Raw genomic sequence first — 21,121 nt, forward strand, 5'->3', positions numbered from 1 at the left:
CCCCTAATTACACTAACCAGCTCCATTCCCTCACACACTGCAGTCCAGAGCCCTGTTCTAGCTGAGTTGCTCCTGCCTTGGCATCATTATTTCACACCACAACTGCCAGGCTACACAGCCACATCCCATTGTCGCTGTGTGTTATCATCACACCACTAAGAATTCCTATTACTTCTCCAGCTGCAGGACCCTTCCCTCCAGCTTGGGCTGTTCCACTCCTCATTTCTGCACGTTACAAATAAACCCCTTCCAGTGCATCCCCTGTGACACATCGCTTTCCTTCTGAACTGGTGGTACTTTCCAGGAAAATTCAAATTTAGACTTTGTCACAGACATTTCCCAGCTGACAGCATAAAGGCTCCTCCCCTTACAAAAAATCCAGCGGGATTGAGAGATCATTCTACCCATTCCAAGATTATTTACTCTCAAGTCTTCAGGCAGAGCTGGTTACACAATGCCTCATGTCACTGTTGACCAGAAGTGAAGTCAGTGTCATTTGGCACTGACATCCCACAGCAGCACCTGGCAGGAACTTCTGACACAGGTGACACTTCCAAGCCAGGTGTGAAGCCAGGTTCCAGGTCACACAAGATGAAGGAAAGGGATAAACAGGACACAGGCACCTCCTGCAAGCAGCTGAGCCTGAACTGATTGCAAGAGGAAAAAATTCTGTGGAAGAAATGCTGTTTCTTCAGGTCCCAGGGAAAAGAAACCAAGAGACGGAACTTCTTTAGTTTTAGTTTTCCAAGTAGAACACAGTATTGCCATGTGATCTAGAGCAGCCAAACCCTTCGAGGAGCAGTTGGCACAGGGTTATGTGACACCAGGTCACCTTGCACTGCTGTCACCAGATGAACCTCGGGCTAACCCAGGTGTTTCCTGATGTTGTTTTAACATCCCTTGGATGTCACCTCGGGCAGAACATTGCTGTACTACAGCTCTCCATACTTGGCACCTTTTCAAGATTCACTCATTGCACTCAGCAAGAAACTTTCTGCTGATTGACTGTGGCTTTAGACGTACTGCCAACATTTTAGAGCTTCTTAGGAGAAAACAATCTCTGGCAAACTGGTGGGGACAATAAAATCGGAAGAGGGAAAGCAAACCTGGGTACCAGTGGGGCTTTTTACTGCCGGGTGAGTGACTAGAATGTTTTCACAATATTTTGTAGTTCCTTTCAGGATCTTGTGACTAACCATGAATTCTTCAGCATTTCAAGCTGATTTGGTTTTATTCCTCTGAGACTGTGTCCCAGAGTTTTGTTTTTCTTTCACATTCCTCTCTGCAATCCCTCTGCCTCTGAGAGATCACCTAAGCTCTTAGAACGTTAATTGTTTTCAAGCTTGTAGGAAGCAGGTTTGGGTAGAAGGGCTCTGCTTTGTGCCTTGTGCCTTTGTGCAGCAGGGATGGGTCAAGGGTAATAAACTACCGAGGGATGCAGCGTTTAAACAGGGGAGGAAAAAGAAATGTGGGAAAAGCTACCAGTCATTATCAGAAATGCTAAGTAAGGAAAGGCTTTTACAAATAATGAAGGTGAGAAAGTGACTGTAGGAGAGAAGCTGTGGATAAGATGGAAGTGATCAAGGCCAGGTTGGATGGAGCTCTCAACAACCTGCCCTAGTGGGAGGTGTCCCTGTCCGGGGCTGGGGGTTGGACCTGGATGATTTACGAGGTGTTTTCCAACCCAAACTATTCCATGATGCTATAAAATTATTCCAGCATAAAAACATCCACGGGAGCGAAATAGGGCAGCAGAGTTATTGGTTTCACAGCTTTGACCACCAGAGAGAGCTCGTGCAACAGAATTCCCAACGTGAGCGAAAACCAAAACCAAAACCTGGGGGAAAAACACCAATTTCTGCAGTTCTGGGATCGGCTGAAAACGGGAGATAGGGGCAGGGGAGGGAGGGGAAAAAAGAACAGTCTGTGGGCCCTCAAAAAAGGAGACTTTTATGCAGTGGTCTGTCAGGAGTCAGAAAAATGATGAATTTTGCCCTTATAAAGTCTTGGTTGATTTGTTTGAGGTCTGTGAACACCGGACAGAACAGACACGTGTTCCTGCGGATATGATTTAACTCTCCTGCCGTCCTGGGCTCTTTATAAGAACCTGCATCTTTTCAAACCCGTGAAAAAGACATGGAAGGGTGTGTGCTATTCCTGCAGCTGGCCAGCAAAGCCCACACATCACCACGGAAACATGGACTGCCTCCCAAATGGATCAGGGCTCCTACCTCCAGTCCACCTGGGGAGAGAACAGCATCAGCAGAGGAAGGATGTTCATTTGTGAGGCTGAAATCAAGCACCTGGTGTTTTCTTACGGCTTTGGTGAACCACAGGCTCCCCACCTGAAAGAGGGAATATTTTCTCACTGGGATATTGTGAAGGTTAGGACAGCCCTGGCTACCTGACACAATGCCAGAGTCCCACCCAGGAGACAGCTACAGGGTCCTACAAAAAAGCAGGATATTGAGAGGCAGGGAGGAGCACAGCACCCTCACAGTCAGGGACAGCTGTGCTCTGACATTGTTTATGCAAGCACTGCCACAGGGAGATGACACAGTTGAAAAAGCACATTCCTTTCTGGGGGAAAAAAAAAAAAAAAAGCTCACAGAACGGAGCAGAGCTGGAGCAGAATTCTACACAACATTGACAGATGTTACTCTGGGATTTAAGAGATCTTGGAGAACGATCTAAAAGGGGTAAATATTGCTTTGTTTCTTACAGATATAATCCTTAATTTGTGCATGCCCACACACACATGGTTCTTCTCTGGCACCAGTGGAACTTAAGCTCTTGCCTGTTGCAGACCTCTGTGGTAATTCAGTGAACTGCCCTGAATAAAATGAAACTTTTTATTTCACAGGGCTATTTTTAACCCGGAGCAGCTCGTTGGCCCAATTCAGTGTGCAGTCCCACAAAAAGCAGCTGTGCTGGCACAGCCATGGGGTAGGAATATGTGCCTGGCAGGGAGGGTGAGGACAGGAAAGGAAAACACAGTGGGCTGCAGCCTTTAATCTACAGAATCACAGAATAGCCTGAGCTGGAAGGGACCCACCATGATCATCCATTCCAACTCCTGGCCCTGCACAGACATCCCAACAATCCCACCCTGTGCATCTCTGAGTGTTGTCCAAATTCTCCTGGAGCTCTGGCAGCCTCGGGGCCGTTCTCAGAGCCTGAGGAGCCTGGGCAGTGCTCCAGAACCCTCTGGGGAAGAACCTTTTCCTAATATCCAGATTAACCCTCCCCTGAGAGAGCTGCGGCTCTTCCCTCGGGTCCTGTCCTGGTCACAGAGCAGAAGTTTATGCTGCCCCTCAGGAGGATGTTGAAGACCACGAGGTCTGACCTCAGTCTCCTCTTCTCCAGGGTGAACAAACCAAGTGACCTCAGTCCATTCTCATAAAGGCTTTCTCTCCAGACCCTTCCCCATCATGTAGCCTCCTCAGGCAAGGGATGGCGTGGCAGCATGACCAGAGAAGGGAACAGAGCACCAGGAGAGGCTGAGGGAGCCAGGAGGGCTGAGCCTGGAGAAAATAAGGGGGGCTGTTCTGGCTCTCCACAACTGCTGGAAAGGAGGTTGGAGCCAGGTGGGGGTCGGGCTCCGCTCCCAGGGAATAAGGGACAGGACAAGGGGGAACGACCTCAAGCTGTGTCATGGGAGGTTTAGGCTGGACATAAGAAGAATTTCTTCCCAGAAAAAGTAATTAGACATTGGACCGGGCTGCCCAGGGATGTGACGGAGTCACCGTGCTCGGAGGTGTTCAAGAAACGCCGGGAGGCGGCACTCCGATCCGGTTACCAAGGCGGTGTTGGGTCACGGGCGGGAGTGGATGATTTCGGCGGCGTTTCCCAGGCGGATCGCAACCGGCTTCCCGCCGCCGCTCCCGCCGTCCCGCCTCCCCCTCACGGCCCGCCCTCACGGCGACCGCCCGCGCGGGGAGATGACGTCACGGCTCCCCCGCGTGCGGTCACGTCCGGTAGGTGAGGTCAGGGCCGGGGCCGCCATTTTGAGCGGCTCCGCGGGCGGCGGCGGCGGCGGCCGCGGGCGGGGGAGGAGCGCGGCCCCCATGGCCGGGCAGTTCGACTCCGAGGACCGCGCCAGCTGGTACTGGGGGCGCTTGAGCCGCGCCGAGGCCGTATCGCTGCTGCAGGGGCAGCGCCACGGCACCTTCCTGGTGCGCGACTCGGGCACCATCCCCGGCGACTTCGTGCTGTCCGTGTCCGAGAGCTCCCGCGTCTCGCACTACATCGTCAACAGCCTGGGGCCGGCGGGAGCCCGGCGGGCGGGCGGCGAGGGCCCCGGGGCCCCGGGTGAGTGACCCCCAGCGCCGGCGGGGCCCGCGGCCCCGGCCAGGGCAGCCGGGGCGGTGTTCGCGGCGCTTTGTGGCGGAGTTGAGCCGCGTTCCGGAGCCGCGGCCGCACCTGCCGTCCTGTGCCGCGTGAAATCCTGGAGCTGGGAGTCCTGCAGCTCCAGCCTCGCACCGCTTTGTTTTGCTGACCCCATTAGTCATAATTCGGAGATTTTCCACGGTTCTGTGGAAGTGTCATCGCCAAAGTCTGGCTTCTGACAAGGCAGTTCTGCCTTCTCAGGGAGGCTGAGCTCGAGTTTGAGCGGTGGGAACTCTTCACGATGTAAAGGCGATGGTTTCTTTAAATCAGATGTGAAGTTCAGTTTCTTTCCTATAGAAAGGAGAAGTTTGATGTTATTTCTCATCAGCTGAACATGTAGTGAGGAAAACAACACGTTTAAGTGTAACGCTTCAGGAGCAGAAGGTGCTGATTGTGCCAAGGGGAGACGCTCTGTGAGAAGCAGCATTTTTGCTGCTCAGTGCAACTAAACCCTGGCAGTGCAGAACCCTTGGCTGTGTCGGAGCCTGCAGTCCAAAAGTGGCGCCCCTGCTGCGGGAATTAGGGAAGTTGGTGCTGGAACCTCGTTTGGATATTAAGCCTTGCAAAATGATGTGGATGTGTGATTGGCATCTCAGCAAGAGCCACTAGATAATTATTAATTACAGTAAACCTGGGTAATAAGAGGTTTGGTGAACTTATTTGGCAGAAGGTAGACAGAGACACTCTGGTGTAGGGCTATGGGTGGAATAAGAGGCCAGCATTGGAAAGATGTAACAAGACTTGTTTTATTTTTCAGTCCCTGCACAGAGTGGTTGACTAAAGAGATAATCTGAGAGAAACCAGAATTAGTGCCAGTAGGTTGGCACAGTCATACAGGGGAAGCATTTCAGATTGGAAGAATGGCAAAGTCTAAACTCATCCTGTTCATCCCAGGACAGTGCACTCAGGTTACAGAGCTCCACAGGTGGAGGTTAAAGGTGGCTGAATTCAGCTGGGAGTGGAAGCTGTTGCTGCTGTGGGGGATCAGAATGTGGTGGGTCCCTGTTGTTCCACGTGTGTGCAGACAGGTTTGGTGCTGTGATTACTGCCAAGGATGGCTGATGGTGTGTAGGGCAGTCAGTCACCAGGATGGTTTGTTGTGAATCCAACCTGACTGGGTTTAAAGACAATAAAAAACACTGGGTCGTGAGTATCTGTCACTTCTGGGCAGTTGCTTTTTGGGGAGCAGCTGATCTTTGGAACAACAGTGGCATCACTTCAGCGCAGCCATCCTGACTTTCTTCTTGTGTTACATCCTAAGCTCAGTAACATTTTGTGGCATTCTGTGGGCTGGCTCTGCTTAAAATCATGAAGTACCTTGTAATTCTCTCCTGTTTTAAAAGAGGAGCTGTGCAAGCTGGTGGCACAGTAGGCTTAATATATCTGAAAAAGTCTAATTGTGTTTTGGTTGGTCTGCTTTTTATTTGTCCCCTGCGTGCTCTTGGGAGGGGTGATGCATCACTCCTGCACCACAGACACTCCCACGCTGATTTTAGTAATTTTAATTAAATTAAATCATGCCTCCAATGCTGATGCTGCTGTCTCCACACTCCAACCAAAGAAGGTGCTGGGGAGGTGTATATTAAATTATCCTTCAAGTGTAATTAAGGTGCTCTTTCAGAAAAAAAAAAAATAAGTGGGAGGTTGTTCTGCAGTGGAAGGGAGGTGAAAAACAGTAAAAGATTGAAGATGATTTTGTGTTTGGGTAGGGAAGGTAATGCAATAAAAAGAGTTAAATGGTTGCAAGTTGTCCTGCTTGTTTATTGTGGCCAAGCTAAAACATCAGGAAAAACAAAATCACTGTATTTTGGTATGGCACAGTTTTGTTAGCAATTTCTTGTTTGGCAAATGTGCAGGTCTCTCTGGGAAATTTGAATATTCCAGGTTGGGTTCTTGGGTTGGTTTTTGTTGGGCTCAGTGTCTGAAATTCCTGGCTGCTCTCAGGGATTGGGAAGCCTCAGCATAGAATGAATGAGATGAGAATCTTTGGCTTCCCTAAAAATCACAATGCCACAAAAAAACCCCATGATACTTTATTTGATTTCTAAAGTATAAAGTAAACTTGCAGAGTCTTTGTTAGATTGACTTTTTGACTGATGCTGCAGTTTCTAACTTCTTGCAGGTGATTTTTCAGAGCAACAAAGAAAAAGGAATTGAACAGAACTTTTTATGTCTTCCTGAAGTGTTTTAAGGATGTTAAAAAAAACAGGATAAATCACTGAATTGTGGGAAAGAAAAACATTCTAAGTGGAAATGGATCATTTGTGATGAAGTATCACAGTTATGGCTAAAGCAATCCCAAACAGGAGAAGGTACTCCATGCAGGCATGAGCATGGTGATGGACAGCAGAGGAAATATTAAATATGTCATGTGTTTGCAGTTTGACATGGGGGCTTGGTGTAAAAATGTGTGATATGCACTAAAAAATGCCTGAAATACCTAAAGATAGAAGTGTTCTTCTCTGTTGAGAGTGCAGCATTCTAAGGACAGAAGCTTTGTAATGTTATTAAATTTATCTGTCTGAAGTAGGCAAATACGACAGATAACATGCGGAAATGGCCATTTTCACCATTTATGAGTTTTAAGGACATGATTCTGGATGTAATGCTTCTAAATTCCTTCCACTGTGACTGAACTTCCTGGAATCATGAAATCCTTACAGAGTGATTCCCACACTCAGCTCTGGGTGAAGTGGCTTTAGGGATGTGTGAGCACAGTGGTTTAACTGATGCTTGGGTTTGTTTTTTTCACTTTTATATTGAGATCAAAACATATTTAAATGCAAACTAATTGTAGCTTTAGAAGGTGCCTGTATTAGATCTCTGATGATCTGCAGGAATGGGTCTGTGACTCCTGAGTGAATATTTTCCTGGTGAGCTCTTCCACTCAATAGAGTTTTATGTTTTTATGGGGTGTTGATGGGATTTATTTGCTCTGCTCAGCATGGGTAGGAAGGTGGTTGAGAACAAGGAAAAAAGGTGTCCCCGTGGGGGTGGAGGAGCACAGGGACTGGAATGTGGTGCCCTCAGTTCCCATATGCTCCAGGAGGAAGTGGCTGACATCACTGAGGTACCTCACTGGTGATAAGAGCGGTGATAAGGCCCTAAGCACACTCTGGATTGGGAAAGGGAGCCACCCTTGCAGAATAAAACCAGATGCAAAAATAAAGACCTATATTTCTGGGAAGGAAAAGCTTTTCAAAGCTTGGGAATAAAGAGAGAACTCTCTATTGACACTAGCAATTGGAGTGAAGAGAGAAATGCAAACCCCCTGAGATGTATGAGAAAGTGAGAAGTTGCTCTGTGGTTTCACCAGCTGCCCAATCAGTAGACTATGGGGTGGTTCATAGCCCTAATTCCCCAGGATCTGTACAATATTTAAAATATACACAAGCACCTTTTCCCAGACTGACACAGTGCCAGAGGGTTGTGACAGGAGGGAATCATAAACAGAGAACTGATATAAGCCAGGTTTGAAACTTTCCTCAAATGTGGGACCCTTTGGATTTTAACTGTTTCCTCACCTTTTGGAGAGCAGGGGTTTTGTGGCATCCTGAGATGGCTGCAGTTAGGAAGAAGGAGGATACTCAGCTCTTTGTGCTTCTCATTCATAAAGTTAATCTTGCTCAGCTGAGCAGTGCTGCTGGAGGAGGTACTCCCTGAGCAGCTCTGCTTCTTCAGCCGTGCCAGGCTGCAGAAAGAGAATTTCCAGGGCTCAAGTGTCCCAGCTTTCACAGGAAGTGACTAAAGTTCCTCCAGGATCTGGCCTCACCTTTCCCTGTTTGTGCTCCTTCCTGGGAGCTGTCAGATGTGCACACTGTGCCTTCAAGAGAAATCCCAGGATCAGGAAGGAAAACAGCTCTTATTCCCAAAAATACCCCACTGACCTTGTTGCTGTGACTTTTCCTTGTGTTAGATCTTGCCTGAATTATTCCATTGGCCTGCAGGTACGAGCAGTGTTGCAGTTCAAACAAGAGGCTGGAGGATTCCTCTGAGCCTGAAATCTGTTAATGTTTGGATTTCATTATACCAGGGAATGACAAAACCTGGGAGCCTGTGGGGAGTGGAATCGTTTCCCCATTGCATGTGAGCATCACTTAGTTTGTTGTAGCTGAACAAGAGTATCCACAAAAGCCTTAGGCTGATGGAAAGTTTTCCACTTGCTTGGGAAGGTGGAGTTGGATTTTATTTCCAATCTGCATTTTACCAGCTGTGACTTTGAACTATGTTGTCCTTTTTATGCCTGTTTTAGCTAAATTTTAGAAGTCTTCTATTTAAGTTCCCAGACAATTATGAGGTCACTGCCTTTATATTAGTGGATGATTAATTTAGATTAAATTTGTAGATTTCTTGTTCTGGATCTTCTCAGATTTCTGTAGCTGCCTTACTTTTTTTTTTTTTTTAAAGAAAAGCATCAGAAATGCACGTGTTTTTCTGGCTGTGAGGTCTTTGTGAGGATAGCATCTCTCCTTTCTGATGCTTTTCTCTCTGTCCCTTCAAGGAGTGCCCTGATCTTTCTGATGCCAGAATTTGGAAGGTCTGTGTCCTCTGGCTGTTGTTCAGCTGTGCAAAACACCTCTCAGGATCTGATTTTCCAGGATACAGTACAGTGGTTTCTGTCACTCCTTCCCTGTACATAATGTTCCAGAGGACTTTCCTTCCACAAGTCCAGCTTGTGTTCAGGTACACTTGGCAGGTCCCTCAGGCTGTTGTGCATTAATTCAAGAAAAAAAAAAAAGACGCTCCAAAAAGCCTTGTTCATCCTGGTGAAGATTGACCAGGCTGATGAACTGCTCATTCCCTGTGACCTGTGAAGGTTTTTTGTGAATCCCCACATTGCTGAGACAGGGCTCAGCCCCTTGGCTGAGTCAGCTTGTAGCAGATTTCACTGAGGTAAATTGGTGTTTCAGGTTCTGTTTCTGTCATGTGAAATAAGTTCCATGCCAGTGAACTTCCCTGAGATTCGCTCTTCTCCATATGGCTGCAAAGGACTTTGCTGCCCTGCTCTTCCTGTGACTTTTTACTCAGATGTCAAGCCTCAGTCCTTTCAGGTTCACAGCTAAAATAGTGCAAGGTGTTTGCTCCTGTTTCTGTCACCAGGTTGGTCTGAAAGCTGATGTATTTTCCACTTGGTTTCCCACTTCTAACCCTAATGGAAGTGCAGCATTCCCAGTTTTACAGTGAGCTGCTCTGAAGTGGTGTAGGCATGCTGCCTGTCCAGCCAGAATTCATCTCCTGTGAGCCCACAGAGCTGACAATGCTGCTGGGATGGAATTCCAGGGTTCTGGCCAAGTCTAGAGCTCTGAGTTACATCTCAACAACAAAAGTAAAGGGGGTTTTGCATCCTCTCAGCACTGCTCTGGGAGAATGTGACGGACTCTTAATTTTCTTCCCATGCTGAGCTCACCTTTCTCACTGATAATTACATTAACTGCCTTTATCTCTTGGTGATGCCAGTTTGCAGGGGTTTTTTTGCAGTTTTTGAGGCTACTGCTTTTGGGTTTTGGCTCACTGTGTCTGTATTCATTTCTTTGGGAGCCTTTCAGGGCTGTTAAAGCGTGCAAACGTGCATTTTCCAATGACTTAGTTCTGCTCCTTCCAATTTCCTTTAACCAGCCCCACTAATGCTCCTGTTCCTTCAGGATACTTCAGAACTCGTTTCTTGGGTGTTTGTCTGTGTTGATCTTATTGAATTTGCCCTTTCCTCTGTTAGAACCCCTTTTTGCTCTCCTGAAAGAACTTGTTGTAACATTAGCTTTCCATGCTGACAGTGCTGCTTTGCAGGGAGTTTTGGATCAGTGACAGCTTGAAGGATTCTGCTAGCTTTGTACTCCAGAGCTAAGGCTGGGGACTCTTAGATATTCCCTGCAGAGAAAACAGACTTGCAAAGTAAGCATCTCTTCCTTGCTAAAAGAGTTACTCATTAAAGTATAAATCTTTTCATCTGCACTCCCTTCCCCCAGCATTCCCCAGTTCTTCCCACAGCTGATTGCATGGGGCATGGTGGAAATAGAACATCATGTGTGTGTTTTTCCCCAGCTGAGCCTGAAGAACAGAAAGTGGGGGGGGAAAAAAGCACAGCACACAGAAGGGAAATGGATGTTCTGCACTTTGATGCTTGCAATGGCTTGGATGTGAACATCATCTGTATTCCAGTGTATTTGGGGTTTGGATTTATAGCTTAGGCTTCATCTGACAGATGTGGCAAAGACGCTACAAGACTTGAGATTAAAAGGCTGAGTCATACCTGTTATGAAAATATATGTTGTTGATTTGCATTGCATAGAAGGGAGATACTTTACTGGTACCTTTTATGAGAATGAGAAATAACTTCATTTTCTCATTGACATCACTTGTTTGCTGCTGTGCAAAGCAGTTTTCTGTAGTGTCCATGCCTTTAACCCAAGATGTTACAACAGGTAAATAACCATTGCTGCAGTGTTGTTCTTTGGAAATAGATCTGAACAGCAGAAGAGAGTTTTTTAAAAAATAATTTCCTTGAAATGGTACCAACATTTACTTCCTATATTTAGGGTATAAACTGGGAGAATTGCACAGGCTCCTGAGAAACCCAGATCTACTGAACATTTTCATCTGTTGACTCCATATAGCATTGAAAGAAACAAAGATATTTTTATCCGAATTGGGGAAGTTTGGCGGTTCCGAAGAATTTCTCTTTTCCTTCCTTGACAAAACCTTTTTAAAAAAACCTGTACTCATGGTCATGATAGTGCTGCCTTTGATTGAAAACGCTCAGAAAAGCGGAATATGATGGCAAGGTGGTGTCGAAATACTTCTGTTTGAATGCATTTGCCTCCTCAAGCATTTGATTTATGGTTTGACAAATGTTTGACGCGTTGCCTTCTCTTTTCAGGGTCGAATCCCACCAGGTTTCGAATAGGCGACCAAGAGTTTGATTCTTTGCCATCTTTACTGGAATTCTACAAAATCCACTATTTGGACACTACGACGTTGATAGAGCCCGTGTCTCGCTCGAGGCACAACAGCGGGGTCATCCTCAGGCAGGAGGAGGCCGAGTACGTGCGAGCTCTTTTTGACTTTAATGGCAATGACGAGGAAGACCTCCCCTTTAAGAAAGGAGACATCCTGAGAATCCGGGATAAGCCTGAAGAGCAGTGGTGGAACGCAGAAGACAGCGAAGGGAAGAGGGGAATGATACCCGTTCCTTACGTCGAGAAGTATAGACCTTCCTCTGCTTCAGTCCCCACTGTGATTGGAGGTAACCAGGATAGTTCCCACCCACAACCACTGGGTGGGCCGGAGCCAGGGCCCTATGCCCAGCCCAGCATCAACACTCCGCTCCCTAACCTTCAGAATGGCCCCATTTATGCCCGGGTTATCCAGAAGCGAGTCCCTAATGCCTACGACAAGACAGCCTTGGCTTTGGAGGTACATAATGGGCAAAATTTAGAAGGAAGAGATCTGTTCGAGGGATTTTTCCCTTTTGCTCATGTGGTAGTTTTTTTGTTGTTTTTGTTTTTGGGTTTGTTTTTTTTTTTTTTTTTTGGAGGAATGAGAAAGGGAAAAGCTTTGTAATACTGGTTTTACGTCGTGATGGATAAAATGAGTGACTCGAGTCACTTGTAAATTAGATTGCTGTTGATTATTATTATTAGGTTACTGAACCAGTATTGTGTCTGTTGTCAACCATCACTAACATAAGTGTTTCCCCATCCATGTTTTCAGTTCTGAAATGTTTATTATGGGGGGGAGGGAGAGGGAGCAGCTCATGAGTTGTGTGTCTGAACCTGTGTGTGCTGTTGTGTGCCTCACCACAATCTGTACAAGGTCTGCTGGGTTGTTCCTTGGTTTGTGTTGGGTATTTTTTTCTCCCCAATGTGTCAGCAGTTTTAAAGCAATCAGTGGAAACATTGATACACTTTGAAATTACCTGGACTGAGATGATGATGATGATCACACAATTTAATTGTATCATCACCTCAAGCAGATTACTTTGGGTTTAGCTTTGAGGCTGGAGCATCTTACAATTCACACCACGATTTGTTAGGTCTGGTGTAAAGCAGTGATTGATGGAGTAGGGTTTGTAGCAAAGCACTGAGTTTTCCCCAGGTTGATTCACTTCCTGACAGGCTCTAGTGATTGCACAGGCCCTTTTTGATTCGTCTTTTTTCCTCTTAAAAAGGTGACTGCAGTGCTCTATCTCTCCACATCAGATAGCTCCCCCCCAAATTATATTTGAGGAAATTGAGACTAAGGTATTCCCTGTGGCAGACCTTTGCCTTAGGATATGTGAATTGTAGCCTTTAATCTAGGCTTTCTTTGAGCTGGAGGCTCTGGAATTTCCTGATACCTAATTGACTTCCTGTTTATATAACATTTGAAGTACTTGGGAAAAAACTAGTTTCTGTGCTGAGTCAGAGCATCTCCTCTCCACTCTCAGATACTTTGTGTGATTGTGCATGGCACAAAAGGCACTCCAGGGCTGCAGTGATGTGGCAGCTGTAGGTGTGTGTCTGGTACAGAACTGGGATTATGCAGAGATGGATAATTGATAAATGTACGGCCTGGCAGATGTGAATTCTTTCTCATGTGGGTAGTAAATACACTCTGAGCTCCCACACATTCTGTTATAGGTCTGAATATTTTTGGGTTGAGAAGCAGGTATAGAAATCTGTGTAAATTCACCAGATTTTGGGGAAATGTGAAGATTTTTACCCTTCAAACTCTCCTAAAGGCTAAAATGCTGTCTCTTTCCCTCTTTTTCTCACTCTTTCCAGCCAGTTACCTCCTGGAGCTTGGGAATACTCGTGACTGCAGGCGGTTGTAATTAGCAGATGTTAGATTGGTTTGGAGCCCCTGGACACTGTTGTGGCGTATTTAGCAAAACCTTTTGGTTTTCTTTCTGAATTTTGCATTCTCTTAAGCCTTAACTTCACACTTCATTCCACAGTGCTGCCCGGTGCAGGATTTGGGAGCATGGAGTGAAATAGGGAGAGTGAGGAAATGCTGCTAATCCAGGCCATAAGCAACTTAGAGTGAAAGGAAATGCTTTCCACGCCGGAGAACAGCTTGTGAGTGCCGGGGCTGATCTGAGGTTACTTCAATCCTCTTCACCAAAACTCACATGATCTGGGCAAGAGCCCTGTGGTGTAGGAAGAGCACTTTTGTGGGTAACACCTCTCTTTTCTGAGCTGCCTTACACCTCTAGTGTCTTTTACAAACTGATGGGAAAGTCTGAGTAGCTCAAGTGTTTGGGAGGGGCAGCTGAGAAGTGTCAGCTCAGCTTGACACTCCTGTGACCACAAGAAATTTCTGGGGTCCAGAAAGGCCTTTTTGGGCCTCTTAAAACTACTGAAATATTTATCAGTTGACATCTTGGTTAGGGTGTTATATTCCTGTCTTGCTCTCCATTTCAGAAATGCAATAGCAGTGATGGTTCTTTATTCTGTGTGTAGTATTGCAAATGTCTAGTTTTAAGAAGTGAGCCATTTATCACTGCTTCTAGCGGCCTTCAAAGCTTTGCAGCTTTTATCACTTCCAATCACAATGTTACTGAGTTGCTTTCAATGTCTGTACAGGAAAAAAAAACAACCAATATGCGCTTCATTTTCTCCCAAGTTTTTCTCCATCCTGTCTATCAAAGTGCTGTTTCTTGTTGTCTCTTTTTTCCACGTTCCCTTTCACTTCATGATGTTCCATCTCTGTTTATTTAGAGATCTCTTTCTTAGATAACTTAGTAGAGAGCATTATGTAAATCTTATCAGACCATTTTTGCCCAGACCTCTTTATAAATACAGCAAGTGGGATTCTTTCCAAATGAAAACTCTTATCCTTAAATCTGGCAATATTCATGGGAGGGGGTGGATCCCACTGTTTCTCTTGGAAAAATAGATTCTTAACATCAAACGGTTTTTGCCCAAACTGCAAACAGAATATCTGTGCTGTTCTGTTATTTTAAGCCTGACATGTTTTTGAAGAGTTCAAGGAAGGAGGATCAGAGCAGGTGATGTTCTAATAAAATCTGTGCTCTATTATGGATAAAGAAAAGATTTAGCAGGAGAAGTTGACATTTATTTTGCATGTAACTGGACCTATGCAAGGAGTTTTCAGTCTATTTTAAGAGAAAATAGAGGAGGAAAAGGGAAGATCTGTGTGGTGAATGACTCTGAGATCGATCGATTTATTTTTTTTCTTTGTAACAGTAGCAGAACTCTGCCACCTTGACCTCACCAAAGAGGAGTACTTGGAATAAAACCACAGCATACAGAAGTCTTCACTTGAACCTTCAGTTTTGCTTTGAAGCATATGGGGTATATTTAGTTGTAAAACTTCTGATGAAGACTGAGGCAAACCTGGCTTTCTAGCAGGGTACAGTGTTGTTCCTGAGGTGCTGTGCTTGGTGGGATGATGCACTGTGGACTAACGTTGCCATAAATCAATGCTGAAAGTGAGGAGAATTCAGAGACAGCATCCACTCCTAGCCTAAAGGTTCTAAAACTTCAGCACTTGTAATAATAAGAAATTTTTGGAAAGGTTCTCTGTGTTGTTTCCAGGAGAGTGGTTGAGCTGTAGCTTACTAGGCAGAGGTCTGAAGCAGATCTGGAAAGATCTTTCAGTTAGTCAGGATCTAATGGAGCCGTTTTATTAAGGCAGCGTTTGTGAAATGCTCCCTGTTTGCTTAGTCCTGCTTTGACAGATGTAAAGACATACAGATATATATAAAAGAATGAATGAGGAGGTTTGTGTATATAAATGAAATGGGAATGAAAAATTGCATCAGCATGTCTGCTAAATGAAATTACTGTCCTGGCAAAAGAGGAATGTTTAATCTCAGAGGTCTCTCCTCATTTAACAATTACTGAAATGCAACTTTTGAGTGTAGCTCTGTATAGTGAGGGAAATTCATAACTGAGTGTCCCTTGGCTGCAGTGACCCTGAAATTCCCCTGGAAACCAAAAACCAGCTACAGGGAGCTCTGGGAGCCAGGGAGTTCCACAGGCATCCCAAACTGTATCTCAATGTCATTGCTCTGTTGAACCCACCTTCTGCAGGTGAGTTTATTGTAAGGCATCCAAGAGAAACCCTAATTAACACTAATTAGGCTGTGAGAGCCGAGGCCAACAAAGACAGCAAACTTCAGTGCAAGTTGTGCTTTTCCCTTCCCAGTGGGTTGGAGGTTAAGCACCGCTGTGGTGAAGGCTGATCTCTAGATTATATCCAGGTCTGAAGCAGTTTCAGGTTATCTGGGACATTGTTTTGGTAATGGCTGTGATTAGGAAATCAGATTTCCCACTTCTAGTATTGTCACATTGAATCTTACCCTCGTTAAATTATAGCTGATATATTGTTTTGGTCAGCAGAGTATTTTTGTTGGTACAACCCTCCAGTGGTTATTAGCAGTAGCAAAATTACACAAACTGCATGATTAAATTCCTAAAGGGCTGTAGCTTGCATTCAGTACTGGAGGAAGGCTTCCTTTTTGCCTGTAGCTAATACATAAGAGGATTTTCTTCAAAATATGATTCATTAAAATGTCTATACTAATGACTACAAAAGGCAAAAATGAAGCTACAGCAAGAGTCCCTATGGGCCTCTCATTACCAGATAAGTAATCATGAGAGGTATGGAAAGCTTAATTAAATGTCTGTGAAAGGGGTTGAATTTATGAACTGTTAAAAGCTGTTCTGGCAAAAGATTGCAAGTGATTAAAACCTGTAAAGTTAATGGAGATTGGTAACATCTGAAATTGTTTTTCTTGTTCTTTGTTGGCTGCCCAGAAAGTGCAAATAATGAGGTTGTGCTTTGGATGGATTTGGAACACAGTGATGAGCATCTGTGTAAACCAGAACTCTGTATTCAGTGAATTTCTGGATGAAATGCAGCGAGGCCTTTGGCCACACCTTCAGAGTTTATTTACAGTATTAGTGAAAGAAAATATAGTGTATCTATCCCGAAAGCATCCTCCATCTGTGATGTGGGAAGAATTCTAAAAGCTGTTGTACGTTACTCATAAATCAGATTATTGATAAAATTCTGCAGAGGGGTAGGAATGGGTAGGCAGCTTTTCAGTGGTGCATTCATTAACTCTCCAGTGAGTGTCTTACAGTGTAAATTGTGCTTCCTCGGGTTATGGAAGTGCCACTTAATTGAAGTACCCTTAAATATGAAACAGGGCTGGGGACTGATCAGAGCTGCACTTGTGTCCTGATTTGAACCACCTGCACAGCCCTGGGCAGTGCCTGCAGTGCAGTTTGTCCCTGTGTCACAGGGGGATGGTAGATGTTCCCTTTGGAATTGGTGCTGGCAGTATTAGGGTGGAGATTAGGAGATGTATTCCTGGGCAAGAGGGAGAGGGCAGCAGTTGTCTTTACTATTCCCGTGAGTGCTGGACTTGGCAGTGCTGAGTGAATGGTTGGACTCGATGACCCTAGAGATCTTTTCCAACCTAAACAATTCTGTGATTCAGTGGGATTTATTTCTTTGAGAAATTCATGCTGGGAAAGACTGAAATTCTGAAAGGCTTTGCCTTTGGTAGTGGCTGACTGTGGATGCCCAGAGCAAGAACAGAGCAGCCTTATGGCACTTCTTATAAACCTGTTATAATCTGTGGAGAGAGAACCTCCTCTTCCCTTGAAAAGTGGAATTTCAAAACTAAGGAGCAGTTGAGCTTGCAGATGAGTGTCCACTTGGTGCAGGTGGAAGCCTTCCCTGCTTTAGGAGGCTCTGCATGGAGCCCAGCAGTGTGCAGGCCTCTGTCAGCCCAGCAAGGCACATTTATCAGGATAGCACCTGAGGACAGGTCCCAAGAGCACTTGGGAAGATTGGCTTTGGATGGCTGGCTCTTCAGGTAGTTCTCACCCAATCTAGGCACATTTCTTTACATGTTTTGTTGGATGAATGGCATTGGGGGCAGGCTGGTGTCTCAGACACTGTCAGGACTGAAGCTGCTGTTTACAGATGTGTATCTGGTGCACGTGGGTGACCACACCAGGGGAGGGGTGGCAGCTCATCCTGCCCGTGTTTCTGGGTTGTAACTTGTGCATTTCTTACCCCACAGGTCGGTGAGCTGGTAAAGGTCACAAAGATTAACATGAGTGGTCAGTGGGAAGGAGAATGTAATGGCAGACGTGGTCACTTTCCATTCACACACGTCCGTCTGCTGGATCAACAGAATCCTGACGAGGACTTCAGCTGAGTGTGGCTCAACAGTTGCTCTTACAGATGGGAACAATCTCAACTTGTTTTTATTGCAGATGCCATCAAGACTAAGCTCGGACCGACGCTGCAAGCAGCATTGCTTGGATAAGCATTCTGATAACCTGCAAACCCCTGGGACTCAACACCACCATTCCTTAAGCAAGGGTCATGTAATTCAGGGTACGACAGTAGAGAACTCGTGTGTCCAGTGGCAGAACTAGGCCATGATTAGAGGTTGTAATGCCTGCTTATGTCCATGTGCACGGCAGCCTGGACCTGGCCAGCAGCAGCAGCAGCTGGGGAAAGCAGTGTTGTAGATGTTCAGAGAACATTTATATAGCTCTCTCCAGGCCCATTGCTTATGTTGCTTCGTCCTCAGGCAATGAACATCAACCGTAGACAATTCAATACCTTGATAGAGATTTCACAGATTTCTCCTGGAGCTCTCTCCGTGCTTGTTTCCATGCCAGGCTCTCTGTCCTGGCAAGGCTGTGCATGGTCAGTTAGCTGTGCCCAGCACAGGCTGATGCAGGGCCCCTTGGGGACAGCCTTGTGTTTTACACATCCTTACCATTCCAGTGGTAAATGACACATCCAATCAACCTCAGAATTCTAGAAGCTTATGGACACTAGATTGATTTCTTCAGTACTGTTGATGCTTCAAACATAGCAGCTGATTTTAATTTAAGATTTTTATTAACACACAGTATCTCCTTTTATCCACAAATACAAGGCTTATGGAAGTGTAAACCTCCATATCAGTGCTGAAAATTACGTGCATAGCACTTTAATATGTAGCTTTAAAGCAGTGTTTGATTCACTAAATATACTAAAATATTGACACTGCTTTCCAATAAAATTAAATTGTGTAGGGCTAGTTTAATTTTTCTAGAATTCTTCAATATTGTACAATACTGTTACAATACAAATCAGTGTCAAACACAGTGAACTGACAAACCAAATATTAGTTTTATTTTAAAGACACTCTGGGGACTCTTCTGGTTTAATTCCCATCTGTAAAATATTTGATAGTGAATTCATGAGGATTTTATTTTTAATAAACTAATGGAAAATAATTGTGTGCTTCTAGATTGATTCTCAAAAGGCATAATAGAGTAAATATGGCTTCCTAGCTCATGATGAAAATCAGTGCATTGAGTAGGCAGTATTATGCACTGCTTGATGGTTGTTTTTTAGTCTGTTCTTCTAATTATCTGGTTTTCTCTAATATAAATCAGAATGGATTTAGTAAGTTTTGTAAACTGAAATTAAACACTGAAGTAACTCTCCCTTGCCTGTACCCTGGGTTGTTTTCCAAGCACAGCGCTCTGGTGACCAAACTAAATTTTGTAACTTTGACCACACTCTAATCCATGCAGAAGGGTTTTTTTCTAAATAGCATCAAGCTGAAACTGTTGGGTTTTGGTTGCTTCAACCCCGTGTGACCCCAGTGGCTTGTGGATTGCACGTGCTGCAAAGGCCTTTGCTGCAAGGCACTGACCCTACAACAATACTGGTAACACTTTACCTCAGAACTCTGTAACATGCTGGAAATTATAATATTTCTGTTCTATTTAAGTACTAGTTGTTTTACTTCCAAACTAATCCATCAACAAGTCTGAGTAATGTTCAGGTTATGGGCACTCATTAATTCTGTGGACTGATGTTAATCACACTTGTCCATCACCAGTCTCATGAGCACTACTGAGGATTATTATCAAAAACTGACAGCGGGGACAGTGGGGTAAGAATGGAAACAAGGAATTGCAGCTCTGTTCTACCTTGGATTGCTGTTCTGGTTAGGGTGATGTGCCAGTGATTGTGGGAGCTCTTCTAGCTTAGTGCAAAATTTACTTTGAGGGGGAAAAAGAAAGGAGAAACTAACTCTAGGTTCTGTAACTCATCAGATTCTTTAAGGCTGATTTGTATATTTTTCCTCTGATCTTGGTATTCACTGTAACTGTTCAGGGGGTTTTGTTCAATAGCTGCACTCTAAATAACAGATGTAATACTGAGTTTTTCAGTTGCCCATATATGCTTATATTTTTCTTCAGATATTGCAATAGAAACATAATAAACAGTGTGTCCTTAGAGTGACGCTGTTCTGGAGTATTTTTGCCAACTGCAGTTAATGAAAGCCCATATATTTGTACCTTTCCAATCAGGAATTAAGATACCAAAAGAACATTTTTCTGGAAGTTTTGTTATGCAAACCTTGCCTTTTTTAATAGAAAAGACATGAATTTAATTAACTAGCAAATACCCTGCAAACTTTGTAGATGTGGTTTTGTTAAGACTGTATAAATTGTGAATATTTGTACACTTTGAAAGAGCAAAATGAAGAAACTAGAGGAGTCTTAATAGCTGCTGTTACACTAGAATCCCAAGTTCCTGTAAAGCAGTTTTTTTAGCTGACTGATACATTAATGCAACTGTTCTCCACTCTTCGGTTCTAAGCTGAAATGTGATTTTGTTTCATAGGTGATAGAAAGGAGTATCTTTGCGTTTGGACAAAACAGACATTTCAACTTGTCAGGCTCCTCAAGGCAAATAGGTAGAACCTATGTTCCTGAACATGTAGATGAAATCCTTTTGTGGCCTTTGTTTATCCTCCTCTCCTGTTTGTTCCCTCCCCGATGCGTGCAAAAAAATCATTGCTCAGAATGTTGGTCACAATCTTTTGTCTCTTCCTTGGCTGTGGTTTTGGTCTCTTGTGCATAGGCAGGTGTTAGAACTAGAATAATCATTTCTAGAAATACACCATGAAAGCAGAATGCTCAATTACACTGTGTTCTTCTGGTGCATTTACACGTTATATCACACTAAAAATTACAACTGGCTGCTATGGTTTTTTTTTAATATATATTTCATTTTGGTAAGCCCCAGCCTTTTTACTAATATATGACCTGGTTAAATCTTGTTAATCTGTTTGAATTGTATTTGTTAATAATGCAAATATTTCTAATCATCCTTAAGAGTAAAACACTTCCTTTTTGTTAATGGTTTTGGGGAAGGATTCTAACCAAACCTGTTTGAAGAAAAATATGAACATGTGCCATTGTATTATAACACTATCCACTTTCTTGACAGTTAAAAGTCCTTTTTTATTTTTTTGTAGCATGTAATGTATATGTTCATAGTACGTGAAGTAAATAAAAGTATAGCCAAAACTTTGACTCAGAGTCCTTCTCAATCAGTTCTTGCAGTATTTGCATTTAGTAATTAAAAATAGAGGGGGTATGGCCATTTTTAATTGGCTGTGTTAATATGAAAATAATTAAACACAGCACTACAGAAGGAAGACAAACCAAGGTACCTAATTAACCTATCAAACAATAAAATATGGCTTTATTTCAAAGAAGGTGACTTTCTGTAATTAAATGTGTCAAGGGGTTGGGGGAAATGTATATTCTCATTTCCAAAAGAAACTTGTGAGGAATGTTAGGAGGAGATTTTGTAGCTCTTGTTCTCAGTTCTCCCTGCGCAAGTCAGGGAATAGTCTGGGGATTGTTTGGATGGGGTGTTCTGGAAGATAAAAAGCTGTTTATAAATT

General features: G+C 44.3%; 1 protein-coding gene across 3 annotated transcripts; it reads left to right on the plus strand.

The window, feature by feature from the left end:
- The first annotated feature begins 3,986 nt into the window (after window positions 1-3,986).
- Window positions 3,987-20,744, plus strand: CRK (CRK proto-oncogene, adaptor protein). 3 transcript variants are annotated; one of them, XM_066201739.1, is made up of 4 exons: window positions 3,987-4,311; window positions 11,264-11,799; window positions 14,577-14,681; window positions 17,429-20,744. In XM_066201739.1, exons 1-4 carry the CDS (start codon window positions 4,068-4,070, stop codon window positions 17,564-17,566), a joined length of 1,023 nt encoding a protein of 340 aa, XP_066057836.1. In that variant the 5' UTR covers window positions 3,987-4,067; the 3' UTR covers window positions 17,567-20,744. The 3 variants fall into 3 exon arrangements, with proteins under 3 accessions (XP_066057836.1, XP_066057834.1, XP_066057835.1); XM_066201737.1 differs by lacking the exon at window positions 14,577-14,681; XM_066201738.1 differs by lacking the exon at window positions 14,577-14,681 and having other exon boundaries at window positions 11,264-11,629; window positions 17,429-17,521.
- The last annotated feature ends 377 nt before the right edge of the window (window positions 20,745-21,121 follow it).

Source organism: Chamaea fasciata, unplaced genomic scaffold (genome assembly GCF_029207755.1).
Source record: "Chamaea fasciata isolate MVZ Bird 193981 ecotype frontalis unplaced genomic scaffold, bChaFas1.0.hap1 SCAF_21, whole genome shotgun sequence".
In the NCBI taxonomy this organism is placed as follows: Eukaryota; Metazoa; Chordata; class Aves; order Passeriformes; family Sylviidae; genus Chamaea; species Chamaea fasciata.

Bases quoted from the DNA above. Each gene is read 5' to 3' on its own strand.
- CRK (XM_066201739.1), top strand. From the start codon at position 4,068: ATGGCCGGGCAGTTCGACTCCGAGGACCGCGCCAGCTGGTACTGGGGG. The intron at 4,312-11,263 runs GTGAGTGACCCC...TTCTCTTTTCAG, and splicing joins CGAGGGCCCCGGGGCCCCGG to GGTCGAATCCCACCAGGTTT. The intron at 11,800-14,576 runs GTACATAATGGG...TTGTAACAGTAG, and splicing joins AGACAGCCTTGGCTTTGGAG to CAGAACTCTGCCACCTTGAC.